A 16,194-nucleotide genomic window follows, 5' to 3' on the forward strand; every position below is an offset into this window, starting at 1 on the left:
TGGGGGAAAAAAGTAAAAGCTTTTTAAAAATGTTAAAAAAAAAAAGTTGATTGCAGTTTTTGTGAGACGGTCTAACATATTTATATTTATGATATCTCGATCTGATTCATAGATCGAGTGAAATTAACCGTGAAATAATCTCATAATAATTTTTCTTTTAAAGAAATGTTTACGTATGCCAAATGGACTTGATGAACCTTCTAGAAAGCTGGCGGGCTGGACTCGATGAGGTCGCGACACGCACCTCAAGCGGTCAACCAAAAAATAATGTTCCATAAAAGACCGCTACCGGTTTTTATTTTTCAAATTTAAAGGAAAAATAAACAATAAATAAATAAAGTTGAATTTCCTATAAATCGCCACCTACCAGTACAGCTGACTTCATTCCATCAATTTGGGGGAATTTGAGCTACAATCTTCAATCTACTCTGCGATCTATCTACTCTCTGTTGCAGAAGGGGTGTTCTGAGGTAAAATTTATTAAGAGTGAAGAAGTGCAATTCACTTGTTTATCGTTCACTTTTCTCGATTAGATTTCCACTATCGTTTCTGAGATAAATCTGTTTCTGTTGTTTTCGTTCCTTGTATCGCGATTTGCTTTTTTCCCCCTTTACTTTTAGGTGACGTTTTTGGTTTGATGGATTATGTTTCGGTCCGGGTTGTCTTAGTTTGATTCTTGGATTCACACGAGCTTGATCTCCTAGCTTGTTGATCTGTTGTGTTTGATTGTGTTATTTATGATTTGTGTTTTTTGACATTTCATTTGGGTAGAATCAGTTTTGGGGTATAGTTTTCTGAGCAAGAGTTTCTCATTTCCTGTTATTTTGACCTAATTAGTAATTGTATGGTTTTTGGTTGATTGACCTTAGTTTGAGCTCATCATTAGCTTTATTGTTATTGATCTGATGGTTCGTTTGTTTTGCTTAGTCGTGTTAATTGGGTTTGGCTTGTTTGAATTAAGATTAAGTGTTGCCCATGTTTTTTTTTGAGAATTGTACTTCTCTTGAAAAGAGAATCGAGTTTTTTGGTAGAATTCAATTAAGGATCACGATCTGAAGGTTGCACTTAACTTTCTGGAACTGTTGTTTCGTGGGAAATATGGTTTGTTATAGTAAAACTCTGAAGGTTTGAGCTACTCGCAAATCATAGGAGATGACGAGCTCAAGATTTCATGTACAGTGTAAATGGCAATAAAATGATTGTAATTTTTATGCTTTTTAGAAGTTGATCACTATTTTCTTCCTCATTTTAATGTAAAATTTCAGCTGGCATAGTTTTCATTTGACAGTGGTTACAGTTACACTATCAAAGTCTTCCTGTGAAGTTTTTATGCAATAACCGAGCTTGAGAAATCATGTTCTTATGGATGCTTGAAAGTTCACTTGTCGCTTACTCTCTGTTTGGTTTTCCACATATGACCCATCTAGGAAAACTTATTTTGATTGTTTCAGATCACATACAACCATGGTGAAGGCAGTCGTAGTTCTCAACAGCAGCGAGGGTGTTAGTGGCACCGTCCAATTTTTGCAGGAAGGAGATGGTAGCTTTCATTTTTGCAAATAACTGTCTGTTTCATTATGTATTTATCTTCAATGGTAAGAAACTTATAGTGTTTGTGTCTCGTACTTCAGGTCCTACTACTGTGACTGGACACCTTTCTGGCCTTAAACCTGGATTTCACGGCTTTCACGTGCACGCCCTTGGTGACACCACCAATGGTTGTATGTCAACTGGTAATTACTCTTGCAATCTTCATAGTTACTGTATTTATATGATACGAATTTGTTGGCTTCACTTTATATTATTATTGTTTTACATTTTCCTTTTGTTGGAATATTCATATTTTGTTAATTTAAATTGCAGGACCTCATTTCAATCCAGCTGGCAAAGAGCATGGTGCTCCTGGGGATGAAGTTCGTCATGCTGGTGACCTTGGGAATGTTATAGTTGGAGAAGATGGTGACTACCTTCACATTCATGATAAATAATTCATTGTTTGCTCATTCATTGTCTTGAAGTGTTGTGGTCTGTAATTACTCATAAAGGGAAGATCAGTTGAGATTCTAATAGCAAAAGCGGAAATTTTTTTTTTTACTTTTCCCCTTCGGATTTTTTTTCTTCATATTTTCTTCCTGCCATAGTGTCTGATCCACTTGGGACATTCATCGTGACGGTGTGATATCTGAACATCTTACTTATCATGGCATTCTTGCTTGCATTCAGGACTCCGATAGTCTGATTGTATGTTAATCATCTTTTTTCTTTCTAAAATGTTTCAGGAACTGCTGCTTTCACCATTGTCGACAAGCAGGTCTGTTTTATTTGCTACCAGTTTACACGAATAATTTAATTTATTTTTCTGCATTAAATGTCTCAAGTAGTTTTTTTTTTCACTTTTCAGATTCCACTATCAGGACCACATTCCATAATTGGAAGAGCTGTGGTTGTCCATGCTGATCCTGATGATCTTGGAAAAGGTGGTGTTTTGATTTCATTAATTAAAAAATTTGAGAGGCGAGGAAAAGAGAAAACGGAATACTATTGTCAAGTTCTCTGTTGTTATCTCGATCAGTAATGAGACAACCCACCATTTCCCTGGAAGAACGAAATCAACAATCTGTTTGAATTAGTTGAATTTTTGCAAATGCGATTTCTATTTGGAAGTCTCCATGAAACTTCAGGAATCTCATATTTTTCCCTTTGTCCTTAGATTTGAATGGTTTTTGTTTATTTTCCTAACTATATGTCATTATCTCATGAATCCTCCATTGTTGAGTCAGGTGGTCACGAACTTAGCAAAAGCACTGGAAATGCTGGTGGAAGGATTGCTTGCGGTGAGAAAATTTATCCTAGCCTCCATTTGAAATATACATAATCTATCAAATTGTCAGCATAAACAATCAGAAAAGAGGATTTTCAAATTGCTTATCATGTGATATTATGTACTTTTGCTCCAAACGAGTTAGTGGCATTAGTTTGATGTCTACAGTAATGTGAGCTAAGCCGAAGATGGATACCTAACCTGGTTGATCCTAATTAATTTTTGAATTTAAATATTGTTTGTTGGTATATCCTTGATAACACACGCTGTTGTCACGCAGGTATCATTGGACTTCAGGGCTGAAAGCAGCTGGTGATGCTATATGCTTTCGTTTTAGCTTACCTATAATTGTACCCTTGAGAACCCGTGAGAATCGTCCATTATCATTTGCTATGTATTGGGTAATTAATAAAGAGTTGTTTTCATGGACAAGTTTCAGTGTGCTATGTAAACTTTGGATCTATTATTTCAATCCAGTTTTCGAACTGAGTATTTTGTTATTTCTGATGTTCTTGTAATAGCTATGCCTTGTCTGAAATTAAACCTTTGCGTTGGTGTTCGAGTCTGGGTTTTGTTGTTCGCTTTGCGTATGCATACGAGTTGAGAAGATTTTTGATCCCATAGCTTTATTGTTGGAACCCGAGGTTTTAGAATTTAGTTAATTTGCAATATTGTTTTTATTGGAGAGGATGTAGCCGAAACACAATGAAGATGAAGCACCAACTACGCATGTGATTCACGCAAACAAACTCGTTTCATAAGTTAATTTCATATTCCATTTGATACATAAACATTTAAAGGTGTCACTTCGGGTGGATTGGGTTGAGTTGAAGCATATTAGTACCTAAAAAATCTAAACTCGAACCGAATTCGAATTTGAACCCGAAGTAACTCGCTTAAGATCCCATGTAATCCGACCAGATACAATATCATTGGATGGCAAGGAAAATTTAAAATGGTTTATTTTTTTTATAATTAAAACAAGATAATTTTTTAATTAACTTTTACAAATAAAATTAAAGATAATTTTTTATGAAGAATGTAAAAGGAGATATGAACACTTTAGGAAACAAAACTCAAAACTAAGATGCAAATTGGGAGAGTTTGATCATATATTTATTTGTATTATTATTCATTCAATTTCAACAATATCCATATATCTTAACAATCTACAAATACTCAAAAACTACTTATTTTTTGTCATTTTTAGTGAATAAAATTCTATTTTTTTATTTATAACTTATTATACAACTTTATTGTCATATAACTAACATTTTTAATAATATCCTCACAATTTTCTCATTAAAAATGTGTAATGCTGTGATTGTGTGTAATAGAATTTTAGTTGTCTATGTGTAGTATTAGTTTTTTAACACAATCATTAGATAAATATTCAAAACAGATAATAACAATAGTAACAAAAGCTCTTTAAAAAGTCTTCAAACATTACAAAATAATTTTCAACTTTCAAGTGACAAGTATCAAGCTCCATTTCTGTTTTCTGACTTTTTCATTGTTCGACATTTGTCTGTAGAAGTCAAACCTCTAAACAACATTTAAAAAAATTAAAATATGAAAGGAAGAAAGTTTTCAAAAATTATTAATTTATAAAATTTAATTTACTTTTCAATATTAGGTATCATAGCATTGTTAGAATCATCAATCATCTATTGCAGCATTATTTGATCCAACATCCTCATTTACGAATAAATTCATAATATTTTCAGTCAAATCATCCAACCTCAACTCAGTAGTTTCTACAAAAATAAAATATTAGTAAAACAAATAACTTTAATATGTGTAAAACTCTTTTTCAGTTAAATTAATAATATTTTCAGTTTAAATTCATAATGTGTAAAACTTTTTTTAAAATAAAAACATGATGGGTCGAGTGGGTTCGGGTCACCCAGTGACCCGATATTTTTTTAGGTCAACCCGAACCCACACGGGAATTTTTTACGGGTTTGCATTCAGGTTCGACCCGTTTCGACCGAACCCAAAAACAATAAACCCAAACCTGATATTTTTCGTGTCGTCCCGTGTCGAGTTAGCGGGTCGGGTTTATTTTTGATACTTCTATAAAAAAATTATTAGTTTTTATATGAAAATATTTCTTTTGAGTCTTACATATATAAATCTGTAAAATCGATTTTAAAAAAAAATCTCATGAACGTTATAATGATAATCTATAACTATATTAAGCGTCACATGATAGTGGTTAATGATATCTTTTTTGTTATTTGTCTATCTCTGTTATTTTTTATATTTACAATTTTCCCTTCACAATTTTTATAATTATCATTTAGTATTTGACAATTTTTATAATTACTATATTACGTTAATGTTTTATAGCACTGTGTTGATTTATATATAAAAATTGAATAAATCAAATGTAAGATTCTCATAAAAAAAAAAAACAATGTACAGTTTGTGCATATATGTAGAGTTGTTAAAATAAATTAAGTTGTCGGATTGTTTCGTCTACTCAAATGTTAGATCGTGATAGATTCGTTTCAACTCGTCTCGCTCCAACTAGTAGAACTAAAACCGGCAGGTTGACTCATCCGTCTCAGCATATAAGTGCGTTGAATTGATAATTTCTCAATCCTCTAAATGTTGTCCAAATAATCCGTTTTGACACTTGGATCAAATATTAGTTATTGATAATATATATACGGCGCTCAACGAGAGATTTGACCCGTTTGCATCCTTGGATTTCGGTTGGTCATGGGTTGACCCGTTTGCATCCCCTAACATTTATTGATGGGTCGGGTTTAACCCATTTTCTTGTTACCGCCGTCAAAGCATGGGTTTTACACTTGTAAACCCTAAAATTACTCTGGTTTTTTCCCTATGGAATACTCCATACTATAAACAGGATAAATGATTTCACATAGTGGGCGGCCATGGGTGGAATACTGAATTCCTGATTCCTTCCCTGATAACTCATTTATATCCCACTATCCAGGAAGAGTATTTAAATTATAGCTCGGGTTCTTGGTAAAAAAAGCTTGAATAATATTAATTATTTATTCCAGTTTCTAGTGATTGTGGACTGACGATTGACCTACTCGCACTACCGCTTACTGTTCATGCTTTGTCTTTTAGCCCATTTTTCAAACTCTCAGTAGGAATTGCATTCTGCGGTTTGCTGGGTACTGTGCAGTTCTTGTTATAGGATTTTGAGAGGATTTTTCATTTGAGTTGTTTATGAACTGTGCTTTTTGATGGATTGTAACAAGGGAGAGGCTATCAGGGCGAAAGATGTTGCCTTGAGGAAGATGGAAAGTGGGGACTTTCGGGGTGGCATGAAATTTGCAGTTAAAGCACAGAAGCTTTATTCTGATGTGGAAGATGTTGAACAGATGATATTGGTATGTGAAGTGCATTGTTCTGCTGAGAAAACTGGATATAGAAATGAGAGGGATTGGTTCAAGATTCTGAAGTGTGAGTGGACTGCTGATGATGATTTGATCAAGAAACGGTACCGTAGCATGGCTTTGATGCTACATCCTGATAAAAACAAGTTTCCTGGAGCAGTGGATGCTTTCCGGCTAATCGGGGAGGCTAAAACTGTACTTCTAAGTCAATGGAGTCGGAGATCTAATGGGAGTAAATTGAACACTAAGTTGTATGATCATGGGAGGTTAGAAGAGTGGGAAAGCTGGATTTCGCAAGAGTTTCCGAACAGTACTTGGGCTAATGCTGGAAGTTCTTCTGACTGTGTAAGGAATGAGGTGAAAAGGTCAAGCCCAACTGAGGAAATGACGAATACTAGCAAGAAAAGGATGGGATCTTCAAACGCTGGAGTAGTTGGTGATAATGCAGGTGGAAATGGTTTTTATGATGGCGGAGCTAAAGTTGGTCCTAATGTGAAAAGATCAAAGAATGGTGGATCTTTCATTGCTTCTGCACAGAAGGTTGACACACGAGGCAAAATTAGAGATAATTATGCGTCTAACTTTAAACAGGAGTTGAACGAGGTGAAAGAGAGTAAGAGTTTTGATGAGGTGAGAGTGCTTAATGAAAAAAAGAACAATGGAAAAGGTAAGGAGAAATTTGGTGGATCAGGGAGTAAAGGAGGGAATTCTGCTAAATGTTATGAGTTTTCAGCTAAATCAAGTCCTGGGATTGCACCAGAACAAATAATTCTTGAATATACAAGCCCAGAATTCAGTGATTTCGAAAAGGAGAGGATGAAAAACTGTTTTGGGATTGGACAAGTATGGGCTTCTTATGATACACTGGATGCTATGCCTAGATTCTATGCTCTGGTAAACAAAATCATCTCAGAAGATTTCAAGATACAGATTACTTGGTTGGAACCGTACTCAGATAACGAAAAAGAACTCCAGTGGCTCTATCAGGGCTTGCCGGTTTCTTGTGGGAAATTCCTACTCGGAGAAACTGAGACCATTCAAGATCATGCAGTGTTCTCACATTTAGTAAATTTTCAAACAGGAAGCTTTTACGAGATATTTCCCAGAAAGGGTGAGACTTGGGCAGTTTTCAAGAACTGGGATATCAGCTGGCACTGTGATCCGAAGAGACTTGAGAACTTAGAGTTCGAGTTAGTCGAGATCTTATCAGATTATGATGGTGATACTGGCATAAAAGTTGCATTATTGAGCAAGATCAAAGGCTTTGTTTCACTTTTTAAACGTGTTACATGGAAGCAAACAGATATAAACTCGATACTTGTGAAGGATATGTTCAGATTTTCTCACAAGGTTCCCTCAATCCAAATGACTGGAAATGAAAGGCCAGATGTTCCCCAAAGATGCTTTGAACTTGATCCAGCCTCATTGCCTCCCAATTACACCAGTACCTCTGTCTTTTCGTCCTATCCAGAAGCAATCACTGTTCTTGACTCTGAATTTCATGACTTCAACGCTGAGAAGTCACCAGAAAACATCAAAATTGGGCAGTTATGGGCAGTATACAGTGATGAAGATTGCCTGCCTAAGTATTATGGTCTGGTTAAAAAGGTGAATACATTGCCCGAGCTCACTTTACATGTAATCTGGCTTATCCCCTCACAACCACATGGAAGCATAGGATTTCTTGATAAAAACATGCCCATTTCTTGTGGGAAATTCAAGCTTAATAAATATAGAAAAGGACACAAAATCGATGCTGCTGCCATTTCGCATCAAGTTAAAATAGAACCCAAGAGAAATGAATATTCTATTTTCCCGCGGAAAGGTGAGGTTTGGGCTCTTTACAAGCCATGGAGTCCAAAAATCTCACGTTCTGAGCTGCCGGAATGCAAATACGACATTCTCGAAATCTCGGAGGTAAACGAGAAATGGGTAGAGACAGTAGCTCTTGAGGCGGTTGAGGGATACAAATTGGTTTACAAGCCTCAAAGTGAAGGGCAAGAAATGACAAGAAGGCAGATAGAATTGCATGAGCTGATCAAATTCTCACATCAGATTCCTGCTTTCCGGTTAACGGGCGAATGGGGTGGCATCTTTCGAGGCTTTTGGGAGCTCGATCCGGCTGCCTTGCCGGCCTACTTGTTGTCTTGATATTCAGTAGGCCTAATGCTTTGTCTTTTGCTGCACAGGACTTGTTTTCTGCAACCGTTTAGGCTACTGACATTTAATTTAGTCAAAATTTTGGTTTGCATTAGCATTGCTTCTCATCGATCATTGTATTGGTATGCTACGTAACCAGCACACACAAGGCACTCGAAACTGCACATGGTATGAGAATTGTTAGAAGTTTCACGCATAGAGTGTGACTTCAGTATTCGAATTCGAGCTCGAATACGTAGATGAATATTTACAAAAATATACTTCAGATTTCATAAATCACTTGAAAAGTATTTGGTTGTGAAAAAACAACAAATTTAGTTAAATAATGTTACTAAATTGTTGAAAATAATACCCAACCTATTAATTAAATGCAGTTTAATTGTGTGCTTAGTAAAATGGATCACCAATTTAAAGGTGCCAAAATTTTGAAAAAAAAGTAATAAATTTCTTTGAGGGAAAAAGTGACAATACTGAAAAATTATTAAATATTATATATATACACAGTTTTGATATATTGCATGTCCACCGTACATATTTATATATATACAGTTTTGATATGTTGCAAACACACCGTACACACTTATGTGAGCATCGATGATGTGACACTCGTACTTTGATGTTCAATTTTTATATGTTTATCATATCTCATAGGTGAGTGTAACTTCATCAGTAAATGACATGTGTATAAAAATAAAAATGTATATATATATATTATCAAAAGAAAGAAACTAAAAAAAATTGTTGAAAAATTTAGAAACAATTTCCAATATAATCCCGTATTTATACGGACTGCCTTTCCCTCCTAATTCACGTTTCGCCCTAAAATTTCCCTCCATATCTTATTCCGCCCCACGTACATAGTGGAATCTTCTTTATTCGGAGAATCCCAGTAGTTAAATCAGTAGATTTTCTGTCTTCCCCGCAAGCTCAGAATTTAACAGATTTTTCAGTAGTTTTTGGTTGGAAAGATCGGGTCTGCTCTTGTTTTCGCGTGAAATGGGTACTTTAGGGGGTGCAGAAAATGAAAACCATATAAATTCAAGAAAGGATGGTTTGGATAAATATTTGAGCAACGAGGAGACGCAGCAAGTTGAAAGTCAGTTTTCTCCAGGTAATTTTTCAATTCCTCTTGTTTGTAATTTCCATCAGTTCCAATTGATGCACGACTGTCTTGCTATTGTAGATTTAGGTTTATGTTTTCTTTTTAATTGTGAACAGGGTTTATATACCAAATTCTTCCAATTTAATCCTTACACCCCCATCCCAGCCTCGTGAGCTGAACCACATTTATATTACGTAAATTTGTGATTTTGTATAAGAGAAGACTGTGTATACGTGCTTAGGAAAGGATTTTGTCTAATTTCCGGTGCTTACCGAGGGTTGATTGCTAGGGACATACGATGTCCAAATTATGGTTTATGCTGTCTATAATATATACATACATATATATGTACATGTTTATGCATAAATTGGATCAACAAACGAGTGCCTACCATTATAACAACTACAGCTCATAGTAGCAATGCAACTTGGATTTTTAACATTATGTTTTCTGGAAAACTATTTTGGAGTAACTTTTTTTCTTAGTGCTATTATTGTGAGTTGAAGGTAGGGACAATGAATAAATTCATTTTGTTTTCATTCAAGTAAGAGATCCAACTTCGAGGAATTTGGAAAAACTTCCTGCTGTTGCATCGCTTTGAGTTAACCTTTCTTTGTTCCATGTACATTAGGTGGTGATTTAAGAGTTGATGGAGATGATGATTTTCACTATCCCTCTGGTACAATGCCTGTCGATGATAGTTTTCTATTGGAAGATGCATTAGAGACTCGGTTAGTGGATCTTGTTGGGGAAACTCAGTTGGTTGATCTTGCTGACGAGACTCAGGCGAGTTATCTACCTGGGGAAACACAGTTGATGGATGTTGCCTGGGACACTCAAGTTTTGAATGATTTTGGTTATGTTGATCATGCACCTACTCAGTTGCTCGATCAATCTGGTGAAACTCAAGTGTTGGATGATTTTTATTGTGTTGATGATATCCCTACTGAGTTGTTTAATGCAAAGAATAATGAAGATTCTGATGTTCGTGACAATGACAAAGCAGATAAAACCGAGGTCAGATGTGATACTAAGCAGTTATCTCCAGATGATTCCTTGAAGGGACATGGCAGGGATCTGGCCACACAGGTGAATACGGTGGATGCTACAGGTGACAGTGTTTGTGGAACACCATTTGATTGCTTCACTGCTGAAGAACATCATTCAGGTAATTTCTACTTTGATTGCCGGTTCATTTATTTATATCTTCTGGTCTCAGTCCGTAAGTATTTAATGTATTATGTTAATTTTTTTCATGTCGTTTTATCATCTCAATTTACCTGTACTTTTTATTTTGTTAGGACCGTGTCGAAACTCCCTTTCTGCCCCTTGTATTAAAACTAACTTTATGCTCTGGAATTTTCCTGTCCAGAAATCACAAGTTATTTTTCCCTCTTCATTGCTTGATGTATTTCTTACTCTTTTTCTTCAGTTCATTTTTAAGCTAACCATGTTTTGTCTTCCAACTTCTTGATGTATTATCGCTTATTTATGTATTACACATTCAAATAAACACGAAGGAGTCAATACAAACAGATATGCTCAATAATAGTGCAAGTTTTATCTTGTAACTTAATCCATTATGTATTTTAACAAACACATGGAAAGTAGAAAAGCTGTGTTGCTCTATGTACTTGTACAGTGAGCTTTCCGCATTCACAAAATTTTTGTCTTCATATTGTTTACTTGTATTTTTAATCCTTTATTCCTTTTCACTATTTGCTTTGATATTTTAAAATTGTATTTCGGTCCGTCGTTCTTTCTCCATCAGGGAAACAGCTGAATGAAATCCGGGCAAGATCTTGTCTGCCTTGTCCCCACTGCTTTGTTCTTTCCATTCAGTTAATTCTTCTAATTATTATAAACCTAAAGTGTATGCTTTTCTCTGGGGGTGGTGATCTTAAAGGCATGTCACAATTTTTCACTTTCTCTGATATGTGCAGATAAAAGCTGTTGTTTTTTTTTATCTTGGTTACAATAACATGTTGTTTCAGGATCTTTTCGCAGAGATTTTACCTCAATTCGTGCTGCATCAGTTAGAGCCTCAGGTTTGGCCGCTCTTGCCCGAAGAGGTAGTGGTAATTTGTATTCCTTTAGTAGTGAAAAATCTTCTTTGGAACAATGGAGGTGTGAGCAAGAAGGTACATTTCTTAGTGGAGATTTGTTTAAGTTTGGCAGGAAGAACAATGAGGAATGTCTTTGGAATGGGAATGATGAAAGCAGTGAAAAACTAAGAGATCCAGTTAAACACATGGTTAGTAATACTATGAGGAAACTTTTTGCCGAGGATAGGGTTGTTGAAGTTGGTCAGTCAGAGCTTAACAACCAGGCATATCCCAATCTTAACGCATCTGAGTTAGATGCATCTGAAAATCACTTGGCTGGGTTAAGCTATGTCAACTCTGAGGAACCTGGAGATTTATCACAAGCTAATGCACTTGAGGTTGTGGACAGGTTTCTTGAACTTAATGTCATGGAGCATGATCAAAGCAAATGCTACAGAATTCAGAATGCAGAAAAACCAAAGGTAATCAATGGAGTAAAAGGTTCTCTGGATTTGACAAAAAACTCTGTTCTCAAAAGCACTGGTGTAGAATACAGAGCTTATGATTGGGATGATACCCGCGAAGATGAAGGTGGGGGAGATTTTTTCCAGAAGAAAAAGGAACTCTTCTTTGACAAGGGGAATCCACAGGAGAGAACCTATTTGGAAACTAGGAAATCTGGTTGTGCTGACCTTATAAAATTCAAGACCCGTGGAGATCATGGAATGGAAAAGAAGCAAGCTTCCAATAAGAATAAGTTAGGAGACCCAACTTACCCAGATTCAGGGGTGATGTTGCATAGGAGGAGAAGAGCAAAAAGAAAATCAATCCATTGCAGAGATGAGGTGTTGCCCAAGAATCTTAAGGATTTGGATAATCAGTCAAACAGGGGATCCGGGCACAAGTCGACTGAAAATGATAGTAGCAGGGATATTTTAGACCTGAAAAATATAGGTCCTGATACTCAAATGGCTGCGGAAGCATTAGGAACTTTTTGTATTGAGTTGCATTCAGTGAACACTGATAACGATGTTCCTGATGAAGGTGTTGGCACAATTAAAAAGGCATCTGCAGAAAATCATTGTGTTGGAGTTGTCACTAGACAAGCCAAACATGCGATGAGGACCAGCAGCAACATGGGTGATGTCTCTACTCTTTCATCTGGAAAACAAACTAAAAATATTAGGAAGCAGTGTGATGCGGAGCGGAGGAGAGCAGAACAAAGCAGGCTTACAGATGTCAATGATGATTTTGTCTTATACGGAAAGGAGTGCCCGAGCACCATACCTCCTAGAATGAAAGAGCAGAAGGTAGGAAGAGCTAGGAAAAGGAGCACCATTCAAGAGACTGATCGATATCAGAATGTGGAGTTGACGGGTCAAAAACCTGAAACCAAGCGTTGTTTGGTGGAGCAACTAAATTCTTCTGTGCCTGTGGCTCATCGAACTAGGAGAGGCAAAAAATTGGATGGCTCAAAGGCTCCAGGAAATGCATTGCATGCGAGGGAGGAGATAAATGATTTGATAAGTGCTCGTGTACTCAGAAAAAGTAGAACTGCCAATGATGAAAATGCTGAAATGGGTACCATGAATAGTGTTAGAAAGGCGAGATCAATTATGGTTAAGAAGTCAAATAAATGTGTTGGTATGGCCAGTTCGTCAGAACCAAAAGGATCTGTACTAGAGCTTCTAGATTTAAAAAGAACTCGACAAAAGACATTCTTAAATGAGGAAGAAGATGATGCACAATGTAATGCAAGTTTAAAACGATCAAGAGACAATGGAAGTACAAGGAATAATGTTGATCATAGAGGTTCTGATCATGGGAAGGTGATGACAAGTTTAAATGATGCAGTTGATTCCAGCACATCTATGCAATGTGATGGGATGAGTGGTGGGAAGATCTCAAAGTCTTCTAAAGGTGCAGAAACTGTTGACAGGCTAGATGCATCTCCAAGTGAAAGATTGGAAACATCCATTTCAACTTGTACTACACCTGCTACTTGTGAGACACCAATGAGCAATGTATCTCCTATCTGTATGGGGGATGAGTATCACAAGCAGTCTTGCAGGAAGAACCTGTCTAGACTGTCTCTTATAAAAGAAATTAATAGCTTAATGACCGACACATCAGTACCATTTAGTGAAATGAAAGACTTGAGAAAGAGGAAAGATTCTGCAAATATTAGAGTCTTGTTTAGCCAGCACCTAGATGTGGATGTTATCAAACAACAGAAAAAGGTATTTAGTAATTTGCAATTTGATTCCTTAATTCGTTCAAGTTGGTGGAAAACTTTTAGTTATTTGGTTACATTTTTCTGTCACAGGTTTTGGCTAGGCTGGGAGCTTCAGACACTTTTTCTATATCAGATGCTACACATTTTGTAGCTGATGAATTTGTCCGCACTAGAAATATGCTTGAAGCAATTGCTTTTGCAAAACCTGTAGTCACACACTTATGGCTTGAAAGCTGTGGACAAGCCAGCTGTTTTGTTAATGAGAAAAATTACATTCTCAGAGATGCAAGAAGAGAAAAAGAATTTGGCTTCAGTATGCCTGTTTCTCTGTCAAGAGCTAGTCAACATTCCCTTCTACAGGTATATATCTGATTGTCGCATAAAATGATATACACTAATTAACCATACGTACTTAAAATGATTTTGGTGGCAGGGTCAAAAAGTTTTTGTCACCCCAAATACAAAGCCTGGTAAAGACATTATAACAAACTTGGTCAAGGCAGTTCGTGGTTTGGTATGTGATCATTCTTGTGATTTTTCTTTTCCGATAATTTTCTGCTTAGTTGTTTCATTACGAGTGTTTTACATTCTCACTTCCTGTGCGTAGTTAGCGTTAGTTAACTTACCCCTGTATACTTCTTAGCAATTCTCGGGGTGGGTGTATCACTCCAAGGTGCTAGAAACCGAGCAATCAATTTCCATGACTACTGGTGGGTGGTTAAAGTATACATGTACCTCCTGACTAGATCTTAAAACTATTGCCAAGTATATGATTTTAAGCCTCTGGATTTATGTTAAAAGCTCCTCTTTGACTTCTTGATTTTAAGATCTCATAATTTAGCATGTCTCCTGTATTATTAATAGACTATCATTGATTATCGCATGAATGTGTTAGGATTTAATTTCAGTTGCATCCATGTCATGACAACACATTAAGAAATATTTGCTCTGTGTATTTTCGTTCAGTGTATAAGGTTTCATGCACCTTCTTTGACTTGTTACTTTTCTGCTAAGTGCAATGGCGAATGATGAGAGAATGCTCTGCATGAAACCGTTTTAGAATGGATTATGATACTTGGTGCATTTCTTACCAGGCGGTGGAGAGACTTGGAAGATCAGCATTGAAAGATGAAAAACTTCCAGACGATCTTTTGATTATATCTTGTGAAGAAGACTATGACATCTGTATAGCTTTTCTCGAGAAAGGTTTAAATACATACCTTCAATAACTATCGCTACTCAATGTGATGTATAGATGACCACTTAATAACCATTTATATGCAGGTGGCCCTGTTTACAGTTCAGAGTTACTACTGAATGGAATAGTTAAACAGAAGCTGGAATATGAAAGGTTTGTTTCTTTCCTGTTATTGCTGAATGCGCCATTATAATCTTGCTATTGTAGTAAACCACTTGGATTGGAACTGACCAGAGAATCCGACTTGTCACTTTACTAATGATTCATTTATTTCCGTTCAAATTTTCTGCTGCATTTAGTTGTATTCTTCTGATGATGGATGTTTTGTGACATGTTCTATCATGAAACGTGGTGACTGGCGAATGTTAATGTGTGAGACATGTGCTAAGTATTTAGTACACATGTGTAGCAGAGGTTATAACCAAGTATAGCAGAAATTTTAAGTTGCAGTTCTTGTTACTACTCTGCCAGAGATCTGTTTGTGTCTTAATTTTTGTTTATTTCTGTTGCAGGCATCGTCTTTTTGTAGATCAAGTCAAAAAGACTCGCTCCTCAATATGGGTGAGTAAGAGCAAACACAATCTTGTAACAAAACGCAGATGAGGCCCCTTTGTTTCATGCAACATAGCATCCTGCACATAGTTTTGGAAATGTTTTAGTGTGTACTAGTCAAGTATTTTTCCCTTTCTTAATACTATTGGTTTCCGTACGTGTTGTGTGCACACAACATAATACATTGTATAACGTATTTCATATGTGTAATAAATATTTATTTGTGAGATACATGGTTTAGCTATAACATTTTGTAAACTTGTGTAAAACAATTAACTTAAAAAATGAAACACAAGATTAGACAGTATGATCTTTTATACTTGTAGAATAAATATAATATTCTAATCTTGTCAAATAAATTCAGAGAAAATAAGTTTTTTGAACCAATGATTCGTCTTTTTTTTTTTGTTTTGATCTATTGATTTTTTAATATTTGATTTTTGGACAATAACTTCTGAAAATCGGTTATTTTGTTCCATCTATCATATGGATGTTCAATTTTTGCCCAAAAAATGTTAATCAAGTGATGGATAAAGTTGATGTGGGAAACAAATTTGAAGATATCGTGATTTCCTAGTGAAATCAATAGTAACTTAAATTATGTCATATCTTCAAAAAAATAATAATAATTCAATCCCATATTTTTAATACCATCAAATCCAAGTCAAAAAAATCCCCAAATTTGGGCCTTATCAACTGT

General features: G+C 35.8%; 3 protein-coding genes across 3 annotated transcripts; all 3 read left to right on the top strand.

The window, feature by feature from the left end:
• The first annotated feature begins 298 nt into the window (after positions 1-298).
• On the top strand, positions 299-3,381 carry LOC140981465 (superoxide dismutase [Cu-Zn] 2). Its single transcript, XM_073447876.1, has 8 exons — positions 299-470; positions 1,452-1,540; positions 1,632-1,733; positions 1,864-1,959; positions 2,280-2,311; positions 2,402-2,477; positions 2,781-2,834; positions 3,102-3,381. The coding sequence occupies exons 2-8, from the start codon at positions 1,465-1,467 to the stop codon at positions 3,122-3,124; spliced, it is 459 nt and encodes a 152-aa protein (XP_073303977.1). The 5' UTR covers positions 299-470; positions 1,452-1,464; the 3' UTR covers positions 3,125-3,381.
• Positions 3,382-5,702: 2,321 nt separating this feature from the next.
• On the top strand, positions 5,703-8,452 carry LOC140980436 (uncharacterized). The gene has a single exon (XM_073446245.1). The coding sequence runs from the start codon at positions 6,049-6,051 to the stop codon at positions 8,350-8,352; it is 2,304 nt and encodes a 767-aa protein (XP_073302346.1). The 5' UTR covers positions 5,703-6,048; the 3' UTR covers positions 8,353-8,452.
• A 690-nt stretch (positions 8,453-9,142) lies between these two features.
• LOC140980573 (uncharacterized) lies at positions 9,143-15,752 on the top strand. Its single transcript, XM_073446476.1, has 8 exons — positions 9,143-9,472; positions 10,095-10,631; positions 11,458-13,748; positions 13,835-14,104; positions 14,178-14,258; positions 14,839-14,950; positions 15,029-15,095; positions 15,455-15,752. The coding sequence occupies exons 1-8, from the start codon at positions 9,358-9,360 to the stop codon at positions 15,543-15,545; spliced, it is 3,564 nt and encodes a 1,187-aa protein (XP_073302577.1). The 5' UTR covers positions 9,143-9,357; the 3' UTR covers positions 15,546-15,752.
• The last annotated feature ends 442 nt before the right edge of the window (positions 15,753-16,194 follow it).

The sequence above is a fragment of the Primulina huaijiensis genome, chromosome 7 (assembly GCF_012295235.1).
Source record: "Primulina huaijiensis isolate GDHJ02 chromosome 7, ASM1229523v2, whole genome shotgun sequence".
NCBI lineage: Eukaryota > Viridiplantae > Streptophyta > Magnoliopsida > Lamiales > Gesneriaceae > Primulina > Primulina huaijiensis.

What these genes read in the sequence shown, in the direction of transcription:
- LOC140981465 (XM_073447876.1), top strand. Translation starts at nt 1,465, where the DNA reads ATGGTGAAGGCAGTCGTAGTTCTCAACAGCAGCGAGGGTGTTAGTGGC. An exon ending in CAATGGTTGTATGTCAACTG is followed by an intron (nt 1,734 to 1,863) that starts GTAATTACTCTT and finishes TTTAAATTGCAG; the next exon opens with GACCTCATTTCAATCCAGCT. An exon ending in TCACCATTGTCGACAAGCAG is followed by an intron (nt 2,312 to 2,401) that starts GTCTGTTTTATT and finishes TTCACTTTTCAG; the next exon opens with ATTCCACTATCAGGACCACA.
- LOC140980436 (XM_073446245.1), top strand. Translation starts at nt 6,049, where the DNA reads ATGGATTGTAACAAGGGAGAGGCTATCAGGGCGAAAGATGTTGCCTTG.
- LOC140980573 (XM_073446476.1), top strand. Translation starts at nt 9,358, where the DNA reads ATGGGTACTTTAGGGGGTGCAGAAAATGAAAACCATATAAATTCAAGA. An exon ending in TGAAAGTCAGTTTTCTCCAG is followed by an intron (nt 9,473 to 10,094) that starts GTAATTTTTCAA and finishes CATGTACATTAG; the next exon opens with GTGGTGATTTAAGAGTTGAT. An exon ending in GTCAACATTCCCTTCTACAG is followed by an intron (nt 14,105 to 14,177) that starts GTATATATCTGA and finishes TTTTGGTGGCAG; the next exon opens with GGTCAAAAAGTTTTTGTCAC.